The sequence below is a fragment of the Triticum urartu genome, chromosome 7A, assembly GCF_056163025.1.
Source record: "Triticum urartu cultivar PI428250 chromosome 7A, HENAU_Tu73, whole genome shotgun sequence".
Taxonomy (NCBI): Eukaryota; Viridiplantae; Streptophyta; class Magnoliopsida; order Poales; family Poaceae; genus Triticum; species Triticum urartu.
This window is the reverse complement of record NC_141879.1, coordinates 648,657,397-648,677,805: the sequence shown is the minus strand read 5'-3', so window position 1 is coordinate 648,677,805 and position 20,409 is coordinate 648,657,397. Positions and strand designations below refer to the sequence as shown.

At 47.1% G+C, this 20,409-nt stretch overlaps 1 protein-coding gene and 1 pseudogene across 1 annotated transcript; one reads left to right on the top strand and one right to left on the bottom strand.

Annotated features, from left to right (window-relative positions):
• The first annotated feature begins 12,412 nt into the window (after positions 1 to 12,412).
• On the top strand, positions 12,413 to 12,551 carry LOC125526134 (small nucleolar RNA Z247; annotated as a pseudogene).
• A 5,207-nt stretch (positions 12,552 to 17,758) lies between these two features.
• On the bottom strand, positions 17,759 to 19,381 carry LOC147961043 (uncharacterized). Its single transcript, XM_087533648.1, has one exon. It carries the CDS (start codon positions 19,379 to 19,381, stop codon positions 17,759 to 17,761), a length of 1,623 nt encoding a protein of 540 aa, XP_087389774.1.
• Positions 19,382 to 20,409: the final 1,028 nt, after the last annotated feature.

Sequence of the window (20,409 nt, the reverse complement as noted above, 5' to 3'; positions counted from 1 at the left end):
TTCTGGACTCTACGGCAGCTGGATGAATATTTCGTCGACTCCCCTAGGGTTCTGGTATTTTTGGGGTATTTAGAGAGCAAAGAGGCGGTCGGGGGGGCAGGTGGGCACAACCCACTAGGGCGCGCTAGGGCCTCCTGGCGTGCCTTGGTGGGTTATGCCCTCCTCGGGGCACCCCTCAGGTGCAACCAGGGCCCATTGCCTTCCTTCTAGCCCATAAAAAATCTTCGTAAAGTTTCGTGGCATTTGGACTCCGTTTGATATTGATTTTCTGTGATGTAAAAAACAGCAACTGGCACTTGGCACTATGCCAATATGTTAGTACAAAAATGATATAAAATGATTATAAAACACCCAAGATTGATAATAAAACAACATGGAACAATCAAAACTTATAGATACATTGGAGACGTATCACTCCGCACCGCCGCCAGGACGGCTCCCTAGCCGTGCGGCGGCAACCGACGATCCCATGGCTTGTGCTGCTGGCGGTTGTGGGGATGGTGGCGGCCACGAATCTGGATCCCACCAAGATCTGTCATTGATTCTTCACGTGGATTGTGAGCGACGCGATGAGGGCTCTAGTGAGGGGATGGAGGATCTCCGCCGGAGTACCGGCGGCGGCATACGTCTTCATGGCGAAACTCCATGCGGTTCTAGCCAGCCACGAGATTGGTGCGACGCGGCTTTTGGTGCAAACCATGCCTGACTGCTGTCTTGGCAGACGATGGCGGCATCTCTGACGTCGTTTTCTTCTCGAGGCATCATTGTTGCAGGTCATGTCAACTCGACCAGGATGTTCCTGGGGAATCCCTAAATATGGTTCTACCGGATTGGATAATGACGGCGCCTTGGGTATCATTCTTCCTCCTGGGGGCATCGTTTTGGAGCAAGTGCTGGATGGAGAAGACAAGAGGAGGAGCGGTGTTACTGAAGGAAATATGCCCTAGAGGCAATAATAAAGTTATTATTTATTTCCTTATTTCATGATAAATGTTTATTATTCATGCTAGAATTGTATTAACCGGAAACATAATACATGTGTGAATACATAGACAAACATAGTGTCACTAGTATGCCTCTACTTGACTAGCTCATTGATCAAAGATGGGTAAGTTTCCTAACCATAGACATGAGTTGTTATTTGATCAATGGGATCATATCATTAGGAGAATGATGTGATTGACTTGACCCATTCCGTTAGCTTAGCACTTGATCATTTGTTTACTGCTATTGCTTTCTTCATGACTTATACATGTTCTTATGACTATGAGATTATGCAACTCCCGAATACCGGAGGAACACTTTGTGTGCTACCAAACGTCACAACGTAACTGGGTGATCATAAAGGTGCTCCACAGGTGTTTCCGATGGTACTTGTTGAGTTGGCATAGATCAATATTAGGATTTGTCACTCCGATTGTCGGAGAGGTATCTCTGGACCCTCTCGGTAATACACATCACAATAAGTCTTTCAAGCATGATAACTAATGAGTTAGTTACGGGATGATGTATTACGGAACGAGTAAAGAGACTTGCCGGTAACGAGATTGAACTAGGTATTGGATACCGACAATCGAATCTCGGGCAGGTAACATACCGATGACAAAGAGAAGAACGTATAGTGTTGTGCGGTTTGACCGATAAAGATCTTCATAGAATATGTAGGAACCAATATGAGCATAGGTTCCGTATTGGTTATTGACCGGAAACGTGTCTCGGTCATGTCTACATAGTTCTCGAACCCGTAGGGTCCACACGCTTAAAGTTCTGTGACCATCGGTTTTATGAGTTTATATGTTTTGATGTACCGAAGGTAGTTCAGAGTCCCGGATGTGATCACGGACATGACGAGGAGTCTCGAAATGGTCGAGACATAAAGATTTGTATATTGTAAGCCTACATTTGGATATCGGAAGTGTTCCGGGTGAAATCGAGATTTTACCAGAGTACTGGGGGTTACCGGACCCCCCCCCGTGGGTTTAATGGGCCATGATGGGCCTTAGTGGAAGAGAGGAGGGGCTGCCAGGGTAGGCTGCGCACCCCCTCTCCCTCTAGTCTGAATTGGACAAGGAGGGGGCGGCGCCCCCCTTTCCTTCCTATCTCCCCCCTCCTGGCGCGCCTCCTCCTGGTCGGCCGCCTCTCCCCCCTTGCTCCTTTATATACGGGGGAAGGGAGGCACCTCTAGATACACAAGTTGATCATTGAGATCTCTCCCTGTAGTACAAGGAGGGGGGGCGCCCCCCCCCCTTTCCTTCCTCTCCCCCTCCTCCTTCCCCCTTCTCCTATTCCAACTAGGAAAGAAGGGAGTCCTACTCTCGGTGGGAGTAGGACTCCTCCTGGCGCGTCTCCTCCCGGCCGGCCGCCTCTCCCCCCTTGCTCCTTTATATACGGGTGCAGGGGGGCACTTCTAGCTACACAAGTTGATCATCGAGATCTCTCCAGCCGTGTGCGGTGCCCCCCTCCACCATAATCCACCTCGGTCATACTGTAGCGGTGTTTAGGCGAAGCCCTGCTGCGGTAGCTTCATCAACATCGTCACCACGCCGTCGTGCTGACGAAACTCTTCCCCGAGCTCTACTGGATCGTGAGTTCGCGGGACGTCACCGAGCTGAACTTGTGCTAAATGCAGAGGTGCCGTACATTCGGTGCTGAGGATCGGTCGATCGTGAAGACGTACGACTACATCAACCGCGTTGTGATAACGCTTCCACTTAACGGTCTACGAGGGTACGTGGACGACACTCTCCCCTCTCGTTGTTGTGCATCACCATGATCCTGCGTGTGCGTAGGAATTTTTTTGAAATTACTATGTTCCCCAACAGTGGCATCCGAGCCAGGTTTTATGCGTTGATGTTATATGCACGATCGGAACACAATTGAGTTGTGGGCGATACAAGTCATACTGCTTACCATCATGTCATACTTTGGTTCGGCGGTATTGTTGGATGAAGCGGCCCGGACCGACATCACGCGTACGCTTACGCGAGACTGGTTCTACCGACGTGCTTTGCACACAGGTGGCTGGCGGGTGTCAGTTTCTCCAACTTTAGTTGAACCGAGGGTGGCTACGCCCGGTCCTTGAGAAGGTTAGAACAACACCAACTTGACGAACTATCATTGTGGTTTTGATGCGTAGGTAAGAACGGTTCTTGCTTAGCCCGTAGCAGCCATGTAAAACTTGCAACAACAAAGTAGAGGATGTCTAACTTGTTTTTGCAGGGCATGTTGTGATGTGATATGGTCAATACATGATGCTATATTTTTGTATGAGGTGATCATGTTTTGTAACGGAGTTATCGGCAACTGGCAGGAGCCATATGGTTGTTGCTTTATTGTATGGAATGCAATCGCCCTGTAATTGCTTATCTTTATCACTGAGCGGTAGCGATAGTCGTAGAAGCAATAGTTGGCGAGATGACAATGATGCTACGATGGAGATCAAGGTGTCGCGACGGTGACGATGGTGATCATGACGGTGCTTCGGAGATGGAGATCACAAGCACAAGTTGATGATGGCCATATCATATCACTTATATTGATTGCATGTGATGTTTATCCTTTATGCATCTTATTCTGCTCTGTTTGATGATAGCATTATAAGATGATCTCTCACTAAATTTCAAGATAAAAGTGTTCTCCCTGAGTATGCACCGTTGCCAAAGTTCGTCGTGCTGAGACACCACGTGATGATCGGGTGTGATAAGCTCTACGTCCATATACAACGGGTGCAAGCCAGTTTTGCACACGCAGAATACTCTGGTTAAACTTGACGAGCCTAGCATATGCAGATATGGCCTCGGAACACTGAGACCGAAAGGTCGAGCGTGAATCATATAGTAGATATGATCAACATAGTGATGTTCACCATTGAAAACTACTCCATTTCACGTGATTATAAGTTATGGTTTAGTTGATATGGATCACGTGATCACTTAGATGATAAGATGGATGTCTATCTAAGTGGGAGTTCTTAAGTAATATGATTAATTGAACTTAAATTTATCATGAACTTAGTACCTCATAGTATTTTTGCTTATCTATGTTGTTGTAGATAGATGGCCCGTGATGTTGTGAATTTTAATGCGTTCCTTGAGAAAGCAAAGTTGAAAGATGATGGTAGCAATTACACGGACTGGGTCCGTAACTTGAGGATTATCCTCATTGCTGCACAGAAGAATTACGTCCTGGAAGCACCGCTGGGTGCCAGGCCTGATGCAGATGCTGCTGATAACGTTAAGAACGTTTGGCAGAGTAAAGCTAATGACTACTCGATAGTTCAGTGTGCAATGCTTTACGGCTTAGAACCGGGACTTCAACGACATTTTGAACGTCATGGAGCATATGAGATGTTCCAGGAGTTGAAGTTAATATTTCAAGAAAAATGCCCGGATTGAGAGATAGGAAGTCTCCAATAAGTTCTATAGCTGCAAGATGGAGGAGAATAGTTCTGTGAGTGAGCATATACTCAAAATGTCTGGGTATCATAATCACTTGACTCAACTGGGAGTTAATCTTCCTGTTGATAGTATCATTGACAGAGTTCTTCAATCACTGCCACCAAGCTACAAAAGCTTCGTGATGAACTATAATATGCAAGGGATGAATAAGACTATTCCCGAGCTCTTCGCGATGCTAAAGGCTGCGGAGGTAGAAATCAAGAAGGAGCATCAAGTGTTGATGGTCAATAAGACCACCAGTTTCAAGAAAAAGGGCAAAGGGAAGAATAAGGGGAACTTCAAGAAGAACGGCAAACAAGTTGCTGCTTAGGAGAAAAACCCAAGTATGGACCTAAGCCTGAGACTGAGTGCTTCTACTGCAAACAGACTGGTCACTGGAAGCGGAACTGCCCCAAGTATTTGGCGGATAAGAAGGATGGCAAGGTGAACAAAGGTATATGTGATATACATGTTATTGATGTGTACCTCGCTAGAGCTCGTAGTAGTACCTGGGTATTTGATACTGGTTCTGTTGCTAATATTTGCAACTCGAAACAGGGACTACGGATTAAGCGAAGACTGGCTAAGGACGAGGTGACGACGCTCGTAGGAAATGGTTCCAAAGTCGATGTGATCGTTGTCGGCACGCTACCTCTACATCTACCTTTGGGATTAGTTTTAGACCTAAATAATTGTTATTTGGTGCCAGTGTTAAGCATGAACATAATATCTGGATCTTGTTTGATGCGAGACGGTTATTCATTTAAATCAGAGAATAATGATTGTTCTATTTATATGAGTAATATCTTTTATGGTCATGCACCCTTAAAGAGTGGTCTATTCTTGTTGAATCTCGATAGTAGTGATACACATATTCATAATGTTGAAGCCAAAAGATGCAGAGTTGATAATGATAGTGCAACTTATTTGTGGCACTACCGTTTGGGTCATATTGGTATAAAATGCATGAAGAAACTCCATACTGATGGACTTTTGGAATCACTTGATTATGAATCACTTCTTACTTGCGAACCATGCCTTATGGGAAAGATGACTAAAACGCCGCTCTCCAGAACTATGGAGCGAGCAACAGATTTGTTGGAAATCATACATAATAATGTATGTGGTCCGATGAATATTAAGGCTCGCGATGGGTATCGTTATTTTCTCACCTTCACAGATGATTTGAGCAGATATATGGGTATATCTACTTAATGAAACATAAGTCTGAAACATTTGAAAAGTTCAAAGAATTTCAGAGTGAAGTGGAAAATCATCGTAACAAGAAAATAAAGTTTCTGCGATCTGATCGTGGAAGAGAATATTTGAGTTACGAGATTGGTCTACATTTGAAACAATGCGGAATAGTTTCGCAACTCACGCCACCCGGAACACCACAGCGTAATGGTGTGTCCGAATGTCGTAATCGTACTTTACTAGATATGGTGCGATCTATGATGTCTCTTACTGATTTACCGCTATCGTTTTGGGGTTATGCTTTAGAGACGGTTGCATTCACGTTAAATAGGGCACCATCAAAATCCGTTGAGACAATGCCTTATGAACTATGGTTTGGCAAGAAACCAAAGTTGTCGTTTCTTAAAGTTTGGGGCTGCGATGCTTATGTGGAAAAGCTTCAACCTGATAAGCTCGAACCCAAATCGGAGAAATGTCTCTTCATAGGATACCCAAAGGAAACTATTGGGTACACCTTCTATCACAGATCCGAAGGCAAGATATTCGTTGCTAAGAATGGATCCTTTCTAGAAAAGGAGTTTCTCTCGAAAGAAGTGAGTGGGAGGAAAGTAGAACTTGATGAGGTAACTATACCTGCTCCCTTATTGGAAAGTAGTTCATCACAGAAATCTGTTCCTGTGACTCCTAGACCAATTAGTGAGGAAGCTAATGATGATGATCATGTAACTTCAGATCAAGTTACTACCGAACCTCGTAGGTCAACTAGAGCAAGATCTGCACCAGAGTGGTACGGTAATCCAGTTCTGGAGGTCATGTTACTTGACCATGACGAACCTACGAACTATGAGGAAGCGACGACGAGTCCAGATTCCGCAAAATGGCTTGAAGCCATGAAATCTGAGATGGGATCCATGTATGAGAACAAAGTGTGGACTTTGGTTGACTTGCCCGATGATCGGCAAGCCATCGAGAATAAATGGATCTTCAAGAAGAAGACAGGCACTGACGGTAATGTTACTGTTTACAAAGCTCGACTTGTTGCAAAAGGTTTTCAACACGTTCAAGGAGTTGATTACGATGAGACCTTCTCACCCGTAGCGATGCTTAAGTCCGTCTGAATCATGTTAGCAATTTCCGTGTTTTATGATTATGAAATTCGGCAAATGGATGTAAAGACTGCATTCCTGAATGGATTTCTGGAAGAAGAGTTGTATATGATGCAACCTGAAGGTTTTATTGTTCCAAAGGGAGCTAACAAAGTGTGCAAGCTCCAGTGATCCATTTATGGACTGGTGCAAACCTCTCGGAGTTGGAATAAACGTTTTGATAGTATGATCAAAGCATATGGTTTTATATAGACTTTTGAAGAAGCCTGTATTTACAAGAAAGTGAGTGGGAGCTCTGTAGCATTTCCAATATTATATGGGATGACATATTGCTGATTGGAAATGATATAGAATTTCTGGATAGCATAAAAGGATACTTGAATAAGAGTTTTTCAATGAAAGACCTCGGTGAAGCTGCTTATATATTGGTCATCAAGATCTACAGAGATAGATCAAGACACTTAATTGGACTTTCACAAAGCACATACCTTGATAAAGTTTTGAAGAAGTTCAAAATGGATCAAGCTAAGAAAGGGTTCTTGCCTGTGTTACAAGGTGTGAAGTTGAGTAAGACTCAATGTCCGACCACTGCAGAAGATAGAGAGAAAATGAAAAGTGTTCCCTATGCTTCAACCATAGGCTCTATCATGTATGCAATGCTGTGTACCAGACCTGATGTGTGCCTTGCTATTAGCCTAGCAGGGAGGTACCAAAGTAATCCAGGAGTGGATCACTGGACAGCAGTCAAGAACATCCCGAAGTACTTGAAAAGGACCAACGATATGTTTCTCGTTTATGGAGGTGACAAAGAGCTTATCATAAATGGTTACGTTGATGCAAGCTTTGACACTGATCCGGACGATTCTAAATCGCAAACCGGATACGTGTTTATATTAAACGGTGGAGCTGTCAGTTGGAGCAGTTCTAAACAGAGCGTCGTGGCGGGATCTACATGTGAATCGGAGTACATTGCTGCTTCGGAAGCAGCGAATGAAGGAGTCTGGATGAAGGAGTTCATATCCGATCTAGGTGTCATACCTAGTGCATCGGGTCCAATGAAAATCTTTTGTGACAACACTGGTGGAATTGCCTTGGCAAAGGAATCCAGATTTCACAAGAGAACCAAGCACATCAAGAGACGCTTCAACTCCATCCGGGATCAAGCCCAGGTGGGAGGCATAGAGATTTGCAAGATACATACTGATCTGAATGTTGCATAACCGTTGACTAAGCCTCTTCCACGAGCAAAAACATGATCAGCACCAAGGCTCCATGGGTGTTAAAATCATTACTGCGTAATCTAGATTATTGACTCTAGTGCAAGTGGGAGACTAAAGGAAATATGCCCTAGAGGCAATAATAAAGTTATTATTTATTTCCTTATTTCATGATAAATGTTTATTATTCATGCTAGAATTGTATTAACCGGAAACATAATACATGTGTGAATACATAGACAAACATAGTGTCACTAGTATGCCTCTACTTGACTAGCTCATTGATCAAAGATGGTTAAGTTTCCTAACCATAGACATGAGTTGTTATTTGATCAATGGGATCACATCATCAGGAGAATGATCTGATTGACTTAACCCATTCCGTTAGCTTAGCACTTGATCGTTTGTTTACTACTATTGCTTTCTTCATGACTTATACATGTTCTTATGACTATGAGATTATGCAACTCCCGAATACCGGAGGAACACTTTGTGTGCTACCAGATGTCACAACGTAACTGGGTGATCATAAAGGTGCTCTACAGGTGTTTCCGATGGTACTTGTTGAGTTGGCATAGATCAAGATTAGGATTTGTCACTCCGATTGTCGGAGAGGTATCTCTGGGCTCTCTCGGTAATACACATCACTATAAGTCTTGCAAGCATGATAACTAATGAGTTAGTTATAGGATGATGTATTACGGAACGAGTAAAGAGACTTGTCGGTAACGATATTGAACTAGGTATTGGATACCGACGATCGAATCTCGGGCAAGTAACATACCGATGACAAAGAGAACAATGTATAGTGTTGTGCGGTTTGACCGATAAAGATCTTTGTAGAATATGTAGGAAACAATGTGAGCATCTAGGTTCCGCTATTGGTTATTGACCGGAAACGTGTCTCGGTCATGTCTACATAGTTCTTGAACCCGTAGGGTCCGCACGCTTAAAGTTCTATAACGATCGGTTTTATGAGTTTACATGTTTTGATGTACCGAAGGTAGTTCGGAGTCCCGTATGTGATCACGAACATGACGAGGAGTCTCAAAATGGTCGAGACATAAAGATTTATATATTGGAAGCCTATATTTGGATATCGGAAGTGTTCCGGGTGAAATCGGGATTTTACCGGAGTACCGGGGGTTACCGGAACCCCCCCGGGGGGTTTAATGGGCCATGATGGGCCTTAGTGAAGAGAGGAGGGTCTGCCAGGGCAGGCCGCGCGCCCCCTCTCCCTCTAGTCCGAATTGGACAAGGAGGGGGGCGCCCCCCTTTCCTTCCTCTCCCCTCCTCCTTCCCCCTTCTCCTATTCCATCTAGGAACGGAGGGAGTCCTACTCCCGGTGGGAGTAGGACTCCTCCTGGCGCGCCTCCTCCTGGCCGGCCGCCTCTCCCCCCTTGCTCCTTTATATACGGGGGCAGGGGGCACCTCTAGATACACAAGTTGATCATTGAGATCTCTCCAGCCGTGTGCGGTGCCCCCCTCCACCATAATCCACCTCGGTCATACTATAGCGGTGTTTAGGCGAAGCCCTGCTGCGGTAGCTTCATCAACATCGTCACCACGCCGTCGTGCTGACGAAACTCTTCCCTGAGCTCTGCTGGATCGTGAGTTCGCGGGACGTGTGCTGAACGTGGAGGTGTCGTACATTCGGTGCTAAGGATCGGTCGATCATGAAGACGTACGACTACATCAACCGCGTTGTCATAACGCTTCTGCTTAACGGTCTACGAGGGTACGTGGACGACACTCTCCCCTCTCGTTGTTGTGCATCACCATGATCCTGCGTGTGCGTAGGAAATTTCCAACAGTTACGTCTACCATAAGGCCAACGGCGGATCCCTACAGCATGGCACTGTTGAGTTTTAGCGACGGGCACGTGTGGATGGATACATGCAGGATGGTGGTGTTGTCTGGCTCCATGGTGGCATCGACGGCAGGCCTGGCAACGTCTGTGTGTCAATACCTGCTCTGGAGATGGATAGGTGGAAGACGGTGGTGGCGGGCTCTAAGAGTGCGCCGGGCCGGCGTGTGACCCGGTCCCGGCATTGTGGCTTGGCTGGGGCATCCGGCTTTAGATGTTAGGTTTTGGTGCGATGTCTGTTTAGTATTGGGGCAGACATTCGGCACCCCTTCATCAAGCAGATATGAGTAGCGACAGGTGTTTCCAAGATGATGACTTCAGGCTTACTTATGTATTACTTTGTAAGGCTTTATGAATAATTAATAAAATGGTTTCCTGGTAGTTTTCTGCTCTAGTGTGTGCATCGGCTTACGTGCATGTTGGTGGCTCATGATGCCCCTTGATCCACACAGGGCTTGTTGGCGCTGCTCGAGGCCGTCCCCGCGGTTGCACCAACCCGCGCTCCGCTGCCCCTTTGGGTCGTAGCGCCGCGGCCCGCGGTCTTCCTGCTGTCGCCGCAACCTGCCTGCTACCGTCGCATCACCCCTTCGGGCCGTAGACCACGGTTCGTGGTCCACTCCACCATCCCAGCACGTCGATTTCCTGTGGTATGCACCGCGCCGCCTTCCTCGGCGCGGGAACGCCATCGTACGCGCCGGTCTTCGTCACATTGTCGGGTTCTCGCCTACTATGAGCAATGTCGTTGTGCTTCTAACCAAGCAGCCGCCGCCTCCTCCTCACCCCGCCGCTACCTCTCTTCTTCCCAGTCCACGGCGACTGCCTCGACACCGGCCACCCCGACTCGACATCGACCATTGCGTCCCTCTCACAACTACCTCAACCACAACTACACCACCCTACGCTCTCGGCTACCTCAACATCGGCAAAAAGGACTACCGCCTTGCTTGAGCAACCTTGTCGGTTTCCACTCCAGCCACAACTTCCGTGGTGCATCGACTGTTACGATTGTGGGGGATGTCCGTCGGCTTATCTTCGGATTCTTCTCCTGTCTCACCGTCTGCATCGCTACCATTGTATTAGGAAGTGTATGATAGACTAGGATTTGTTTCTGCCTTATCTTGTACTCGAAACTGATCATTGTACTCCTATATATATGCTCACGAGGTTCAATAGTATAACATCGATTCTACCAATCCCTCTCTATCCCTTCTAATAGTGAGGAAGCTCCCGGGGTCCATCTCTATGATGGTGGTGTTGTCCGTGGGCGTGGAGCACTTTGTCCGGCGGAGATTGGCCGTGTACTCTGCGTGCAGCGACGGGTCCGCGTCACTAGGACGGCCGTGACCGGTGAAGTTGTACAGCCGTTGTGTGCGCCCATGAGCGGCGTAGATACATGATGAGCAGGTCAAGTGGTGAACGCAGTGTAATAGGTGTGTTGAAATATATTGCCCGCCTCTCTCAATCAGCTCGGACTTTTGGATGAGTTGGCTGGAGTATGAATTCAATATGGTAACAGAGCCAAGAGGTTTTGAGTTCAAGACCCTACCAACGCAATATTAAAATAAAAAGATTCTGCGGCCTACTTCGATCCCACGTCTAACGACTAAATAAGTTTAGACGTGAGGGGGGTGTTGAAATATAATGCCCATCTCTCTCCTTCAGTTTGGATTTTTGGATGAGTTAGTTGGAGTATGAGTCCAATAAGGTGCAGAATTCAGCAAGTTCAGTACCACAATGCATTGCCATTCAGTAAACTTTACTAATGTTAAACTGTTGTAAAAACATGCATCAGACTGTGTTGTTTAAAGAACACACGAAACACATATTTGACAGGGTTCGTGTCAAATGTTACGAGTTAGTGATGTCTAGCATAATGAGTTGCAACGCCTAGCAATTACAGCTTAGTGCTAGAATGTAGAAGGTCTAGAGACCTCTTTCTTGATATTCCACGTCCTAATGTCTTGTAACTTAACATGTACATGTACTATATAAATAGCCCAATATAGTGAGGATTATCACGACAAATATCTCTTCTATCTTGGTAATCAGAGCTCGATCTTCTTCCTCACCATGTCCACCACTCCTTCTACCAGTGATGGCACCTCTGGCATGATCATCTCATCCGGCTCCGCCTCCATTGCTGCCATCGCTGACCTGATCACCATCCGCCTCACAAGGGAGAATTTTCTTCTTTGGAAAACTCAAGCCGTCCCTATCCTTCATGCGCAGGGCTCCTTCAGCTATGTCGATGGCACCATCCCTCCACCGGCAGAGACCATCACCGAGGGTACCGGCGACGCTGCCCGTATCATGGAAAATCCGGTGTTCCTTCGCTGGTATCAACAGGACTAGGTAGTCCTCATCGCCTTGCTCTCCTCAATGACTGAGGACATCATCAGGCAATTGACGTAGCTGCACACCTCCCGTGCCATCTGGGATGCGCTGCACGCGATGTTTTCCTCAGAGAGTTGCGCATGCGTGATGCAAATCCGCTACATGCTCTCCAACCAGAAGAAAAAGGACCTATCTGCTGCTGCGTACTAAAACAAGATAAAGGGGTATGCCGACGCTATGGCGTCTGCTGGCAAGCCCCTCTCCGATGAGGAGGTTCTTGGCTACATGCTCGCTGGTCTGGGCTCAGAATATGAGCCCCTTGTTGCTTCAATCATAGCACGTGATGAGCCAGTGAGCCTTGCTAGCTTGTATGCGTATTTGCTTAGCGCCGAGCTTCGTCTTAAGCAGCAGACTTCCACCGGCGAGATCTTCTCCTCTGCTAATGCAGCAGGCCGCGGTGGAGGTCGTGGTGGCCAGGGGCAGGGCCGTGGCCGCGGAGGCCGCAACCGCAACAAGCCCACCTGCCAAGTCTGCCAGAAATATGGGCATGATGCGTTGAGGTGCAGGCAGCGTTTTAACCGCGAGCGCTACCGAAACACTGAGCGCAACAGCAACGCTACCAACACCGGCGGCCATGGTGGCTACTCTGTCGACACCAACTGGTACCTCGACTCTGGCGCGACGGACCACCTCACCAGCGACCTTGATCGCCTCACGGTCCATGATTGCTACAGCGGCAAGGATAAGGTCCATGTTGCCAACGGAGCAGGTTTGCGAATCTCTCACGTTGGTAAATCTATGCTTTTTGGCTCACACAATCCACTCCTGCTTAAAAATGTTCTTCACGTTCCAGAGTTACACAAACACCTTATTTCAACTCATAAACTTGTTTCTGATAACCGTGCATTTCCCGAGATGTATCCTGACTTTTTTCGTCTAAAGGATCAAGTCAAGAGGAGGGTCCTTCTGCAAGGTAGAAGCCGCGGCGGTCTCTACCCGGTGCCAAGCTTCCGTGCGTCTTCATCTTTTAGTCAGTCCAGTCTCCGCGTCCTCTCTGTTGTCAAGCTCACCTCTGAACATTGGCACAAGAGGCTCGGCCATCCTTCATCCAGCGTCGTCGATTCCGTCATTAGGTTGAATAAACTACCTTGTGCACCATCTCGTGAGTCTTTAGTATGTGATGCTTGCCAACGTGGAAAAATGCATCAGCTTCCATATAATAATTCCTCTCATTTTTTTCGAAAAGGGGTTTACCCCAGCCTCTGCATCAGAACAATGCATACGGCTCATATTATTAAAAGCATAATCTAGTAGAAAAGTCGCCAAGTATCGAGGTGCGAAAATAAACAAAAGGCTCGAAAGAGCTACAGCCCAAAACCACAACCGGCTGGCAAACACAATAGGACCACTACATGCCTATCCTATTACATGACCGCCATCCAAATCGGTTGAAAATATCCCGCGCTACCATCTCCCATCGGGTAGACGCAGTAACCAAACGCTCCCTGGCCTCTGTCGGAGTGAGTAGCGACCACATACGGATGAACGTCGTGGCCCTGAAGATAACCTGCAAAAAGTGAATGTTTGTTGATCGGTTAAATACTAAATCATTTCTACAGTTCCATACTGCCCAAAGTAAAGCACAAACGCCAACACGAATGTGTCTTGCAGTATCGGAATCAACTCCATCAAGCCATGCTCCAAATAACATGTTGATAGAGGTGGGCTGATTAATATTAAACGCAATATGAATCGACCGCCACAGAATCTTAGCCAACGGACAATCGAGAAAGAGGTGTTTGATGTTTTCATTATGATCGCAAAAGCTACACCTAGAAAAGCCCATCCAGTTGCGTCTTGCCAGGTTATCCTTAGTCAAAATGACTTGTTTATGCACAAACCACATAAGCACTTTGATTCGTAAGGGAAACTTTACTTTCCAAACGTGAATCGATGAAGGGACAACGCTAGAGTTAATGACATCCAGATACATAGATTTAACCGAGAACACACCGTTCTTAGTAAGTTTCCAATACAGCTGATCTGGTTGTTGGGACAGCCGGACCTCCATCAAACGTCTAACAAGGTGGAGCCAGGCCTCCCAACGATTTCCAACTAGCGTCCTCCGAAAACTAATATTGAGGGAAGTGGATTGTAAAACAGTTGCAACGTAGGCTTCTCTACGTCGCACAATGTGGTACAAAGTAGGATATTGAAGTGCAAGGGGAGTCTCCCCAAGCCACGTATCCTCCCAAAACCTCGTAGTGGCACCATTCCCAACAATAAATTTTGACTTGTTGAAAAAAAGTTGTTTGAATCTCATCAAACCCTTCCAAAAAGGTGAGTCGGAAGGCCTCACGTTTACCTGGGCCAAGATTTTAGCATAAAGATACTTATTGCGCAACATCTGTGCCTAAGTAGCGTCCGACTCAGACGATAGTTTAAATAGCCATTTGCTAAGGAGACATATGTTTTTGACTTCCAAATTTTCAATACCAAGACCCCCTTGGTCCTTCGGCCTACAGACTATATCCCACTTAGAAAGCCTATACTTTCATTTGAGCTCATCATTCTGCCAAAAGAATCGAGATCCGTAAAAATCTAACCTTTTCCCGACTCCCACCGGAACCTAGAAAAAGGATAAGAGAAACATAGGCATACTGGTAAGGACCGAATTAATCAAAATCAATCGTCCTCCGTATGACATGAGCTTCCCTTTCCAACAGCTCAGTTTCTTTTCAAAGCGATCCTCGATGCATTTCCACTCAGAGTTAGTCAGCTTACGATGATGAATGGGTATACCTAAGTACTTAAACGGTAAGGAGCCAAATTCACATCCGAACAATTGTTTATACATGTCCTGGTCATCCTTTGCTCTTCCGAAGCAAAACAATTCGCTCTTGTGGAAGTTAATTTTGAGGCCAGATAATTGTTCAAATAAGCATAACAACAGCTTCATGTTTCTTGCTTTCGCCAAGTCGTGCTCCATAAAGATGATAGTATCATCAGCATACTGAAGAATGGAAATCCCTCCGTCAACTAGATGTGGGACCAGGCCGCCTACCTGCCCTGCATCCTTTGCCCGACCTATTAAAATAGTCAGCATATCCGCCACTATGTTAAACAGGATCGGTGACATCGGGTCTCCTTGCCTTAGCCCCTTGTGTGTTTGGAAATAGTGACCTATGTCGTCATTCACTTTAACCCCTACACTCCCTTTTTGCGTAAAGGAGTCAATCTGGTTTCTCCAGGCTGAATCAAAACCTTTCATACGCAAAGCTTGTTGAAGGAAAGGCCATTTAACTTTATCATATGCTTTTTCAAAATCCACTTTAAAAACTATGCCATCAAGTTTTTTTGAGTGGATTTCATGGAGCGTTTCATGCAAGACAACAACCCCTTCAAGGATATTTCTATCAGGCATGAAAGCAGACTGGGACGGATGAACCACAGAATGCGCAATCTGCGTAAGTTTGTTCGTCCCGACCTTGGTGAAAATTTTGAAACTCACATTAAGCAGGCATATGGGTCTGAACTGCTCAATGCGAGCAGCGTCTGCCTTCTTAGGAAGAAGAGTTATCGTTCCAAAATTCAGCTTAAACAACTGGAGCTGTTCCTCAAAAAACTCGTGGAACATGGGCATCAAATCTCCCTTAATAAAATGCTAGCACTTTTTGTAGAACTCCGCCGGGAACCCATCTGGTCCTGGAGCCTTATTATTCTCCATTTGTGCAATAGCTTCAAACACCTCTTTCTCAGAGAAAGGAGCAGTCAGGAGCTCATTCTCGACAGTCTCAAGTTGAGGAACATCCTCAACCCTAGACTCATCTAAGGACACAAAATTCTCTTCCGGGGGACCAAACAACTGCTTATAATAGTTGGTAATATAGACTTTCAGATTGTCTTGACCAACTATCGTCCCCTCGTCTTGTTCTAGCTGGAAAATTCTCTTTTTACGATGCTTCCCATTAGCAATCATATGAAAGAATTGAGTATTGTCCTCGCCTTGTACTATCTTGCGAACTTTAGCTCGCAACGCCCACTTCAATTCCTCCTCTCGAAGAAGCTGTTTAAGACGCATCTCCGCCTCTATCTTTGTCTCCAACTCACTGGAATTCAAGATAGATGTTTCAGCTTTAACTTCAAGGTTTTGAATAAGTAGAAGAAGTCTCTCCTTCTCCGCCTTATAAATACCATGCGTGTGCTTAGCCCATCCTCGAAGGAACCTTCGGAGATGACGAATCTTGCATTGCCATCGCTCGATAGGTGTCCTTCCTCCTGAGTCTTTAGCCCACTCCCGAGCTAAAAACTCGAGGAACCCTTCTCTTTCAAACCAGGCAAGTTCAAAAGAGAAAATGTTCTTGTTGCCACAAAAGTTTGCTCTCCTGAATCGACTAGTAATGGTGTATGATCAGAGACACCTCTTGTCAGTGCTTGCACGGTTACCAAAGGAAACTTCTGTTCCCATTCTACACTGGCTAGGACATGGTCAAGTTTCTCAAATGTCGGTACCGGTAACGAATTAGCCCAGGTGAACTTCCTACCCGAAAGCTCTATCTCTCTGAGATCCAAGCTTTCAATAATAGTGTTGAACATAAACGACCAGTGGCCGTCAAAATTGTCATTATTCTTTTCGTCCTTCCTACGGATAATGTTGAAATCCCCCCTACTAATAGGGGGAGATGTTCGTTACCACAAATACGAACCAAATCCGCCAAAAAGTCTGGCTTGAGCTCTGGTTGCGCAGCTCCGTACACCGCCACCAAAGCCCAATCAAACCCATCTGCCTTAGTTCTAACTCGAAACTTGACAGCAAAATCCCCCAAAACTACACTCCAAACTTCCAACGTTTCGCACTTAACCCCAAGTAAAACCCCACCGGATCTTCCTCGAGGGGGGAGGCAATGCCAGTCAAAATCTACCCCCCCCCCCCCCCCGAACAAAGTGGCAAGAAATTGTGAAGTAAAGTTGCTTCTTCCGGTCTCCGACAATGCAATAAAATCCAAATGATGTTCGAGAGAAGCCTCCGCTAGAAATCTTCTTTTAGCCAAGTCCCTAAGACCTCTGCTATTCCAGAAAATGCCTCTCATAATTCATCATGAAATTTTGTTGCAGTGCGGATCCTAGCACTCCTACGTGCTACCGAGATGGGATAAACCTTTCATTTCCACATCCGTTTTGGCTTAGGGAGACCATCAGCCCGATCAGCACAGTCACTCTCTGCTTCTATTGCCTGGGGCTCGTCTACATGAAGAGACACCTCAGGAATGGTGTCCTCCTCCGTCTCGTGTAGTGCAGGGTCAAGATCGGCACACAAGCCATCAAGAACCCTAACCCCAAGCGCATCTATCTCTGAGTCGTTCATAGGTTTAACAGCAGCAATGTGCCGGATCATGTCTACCGCACGATCAGCTTCCAAATCAAGAATGTCATTAACCGACCTAGATATCTCAATATCATTATTACCAAGTGAAACTCCTATTTGATTTGCATTATGAATAATTTCAACATCAGTAAAATGCAAAATGGAATTGGACTTATTAACGGACATACCAGTGGAGGTCTCGACGTCGCGCTGCTTGGCAGCTCTCAAAGCACACCTCAGCTGCATGTCATCAATGTCCGGCTGCTCCTGCAGCCTCCCGCTGACCCGCCTCCCCTAGGAGGTAGGATCCGGGATACCGCCAAAGGCGATGACCTCCTCGCGTGAAGCTCTGCTAGGGGAAAGGCCTCCTGCCCGTCCCCCAATAGCGGCACCCCGGCCGTAGCCACCGGGGCAGGCGAGCAGCACGGCGACGACTCCCGTGGCGTGTCAACGGTCGATCTGCCGGCAAGAGGGCCCGGGGATACCCTCGCAGGATGCTCCGAAGAAGAAGCCGGTGAGACGGGCGCATCACCTGACCCGCCCACTGCAACGGGGCATGGAGTGACTGCGGCCTCCTGCCGAGCCATCCCTCCTCCCGCGCACGGCGACCTGGGGGAGAACGCCGAGTCCTTTGTGTGCGCCGTCAGTGTCGTCGTCAGAGGAGACCGGGCCTCCTTCCCATCACCTTTAGCCATAGCCGCAAGCACATCACCATCCACGGTAGCCAACAGCGAGGTAGGAGATGTGGGAGGGGCCACCTGCCCCTCGGTATCTCCCAACTCAAGAACTGCCGGCGCACAAAGGGGAGCTACGGAATCCATAGAACCCGGATAGACGCCCCGAAGCCGAGGTGGAGCAGAGAACGGTCCCAAGGACCCAAGCTGCAAGGTGGACGTCGGAGCCACACCAGATGACCGAGCAGGAGCAGTATCACTAGAATCAGTCGGACCGACCGGCTCCTTGGCCCCGTCATCATCACCGATAGCCGAATCATCCTGGTTCCCCGGGGCACCTCCTCCCTCAGTCGTGTCCATAGGAATATCATCCTCAAACTCATTGAACAAATTAGGATCCTCATACAGAACGTCCAGCTGATATAGAACACCATCGTACGTCCAAGGCACCACGTTCGGCAAGAACTCAATATTAGCCACACTGACAAGTAAACGCGCCACCCCGTTGGCCCAAGTGAATGGCATATCCACCTGTTCAGTCTTACCGATCAAAGACCCCAAACTCCACGTCTCCAAGAAGCTATCCAGGGGATCAGATGGCGCCCCGGAGAAACGAACCCAAATCTGCCTCAATGACGTGCCCTGCGGCTCTTTCTTTTTCCATTCATCAAACTGCAACACAAAACTAGTGCCTGGGACCCTGCTCATACCGAACTTGAGGATTCGCAACTGATCCTCCTTAGACGGAAAATCAACTTTGTAAGATGTATCATTTAGCTTGAGCAGCGACCACTGAAAATTACCCAGAGCGAGTTCCCGCAGCTGCTGAATAATTTGCGCCTCGGTCAATGGTCCATGAACTACCTTCACCACCCCTGGGAAAGAGGTCTCTACCGCTGGTGCCAGAGGGGCCACACTAGGAGACTCGAAGAACATCAGCTCTGAGCAGCATACTCCGAAAATCTGAACAGTAGGCTTGGGCCCAAGCATAAGAGGGCACTCGGCAGCGGTATGCTTAGGTTTCCGGCACAGGTCACATAATTCCGCAGTGCACTCAGCCATAAAGTGTCCCATATCACCACATCGAAAACAAGTAAGTTTCTTCTTCTTTGCCGCCCACTTGGACAACTTGTCAGCCTCAGATTTGTCCGTACCATGCTCAGAAGCAGAATCACCAGTCTGCATGGGTTCCGGCTCTGTGACTTCGGCCAGGGCCTGAACCGTTTCCGCCGCCACCTGCGGTAGAACCGATCCTCCGTCAGCCCCCACCGCTCATGTAACCAACTTTCCGCTTGAGCTAGTTCACACCGATGTGTGGGGGCCGGCTCGTACCTCTGTTGGCGGATTTAAGTATTACGTGAGTTTCTTGGATGATTTTAGTCGCTTTACTTGGATTTATCTGATTAAGCGAAAATCCGATGTTGAAAACACATTTTATGTTTTCCAAAACCATGTTGAGCGACTTCTTAATACCAAAATTCGTGCGGTTCAGTCAGACTGGGGGGGTGGGGGGGTGAATATCGCCGGCTCCATCGATATTTTTCCCGTATCGGCATCGCTCACCGCGTTACGTGCCCACACACCTCCCAGCAAAATGGCATCGCGGAACGAAAGCATCGACATATTGTCGAAACTGGCATTGCCCTCCTCGCTCACTCCTCGCTTCCCCTTCGTTTTTGGGACAAAGCTTTCCTCACTGCATGCTACCTAATCAATCGCATGCCGAGCCGCACCATTCAAAACTCTACACCTCTTACCATGCCGTTCAATGAAACTCCCGATTATTCTCGTCTACGTACTTTTGGTTATGCATGCTGGCCTAATTTACGACCCTCCAACAATCATAAACTTGATTTTCGATCTCGCCAATGTGTTTTTCTCGGATATAGCAGCATGCACAAAGATTATAAATGTTTGGATAGATCCATCAGACGGGTCTATATCTCACGTGATGTTATCTTTGATGAAAATGTGTATCCATTTGCTAATTTCATTCTGCCAACACCCATTCAACCTGTATCTACATATATCCCTTTGCCACATTCCTAGCTAGTAGCACAGGTTGATCACGTAAGAGATTTTGCTACCTCTTTGTTGGATACTAATCATCCTGCCTCGAGCGATTTTTCTGGTGCAGGTACCTCTCCAGCCGGCTCACGTACGTCCTCTGCTGACGCCGGCAGTGCCATGCAGCCCTCTGTTGACGGGGTTCT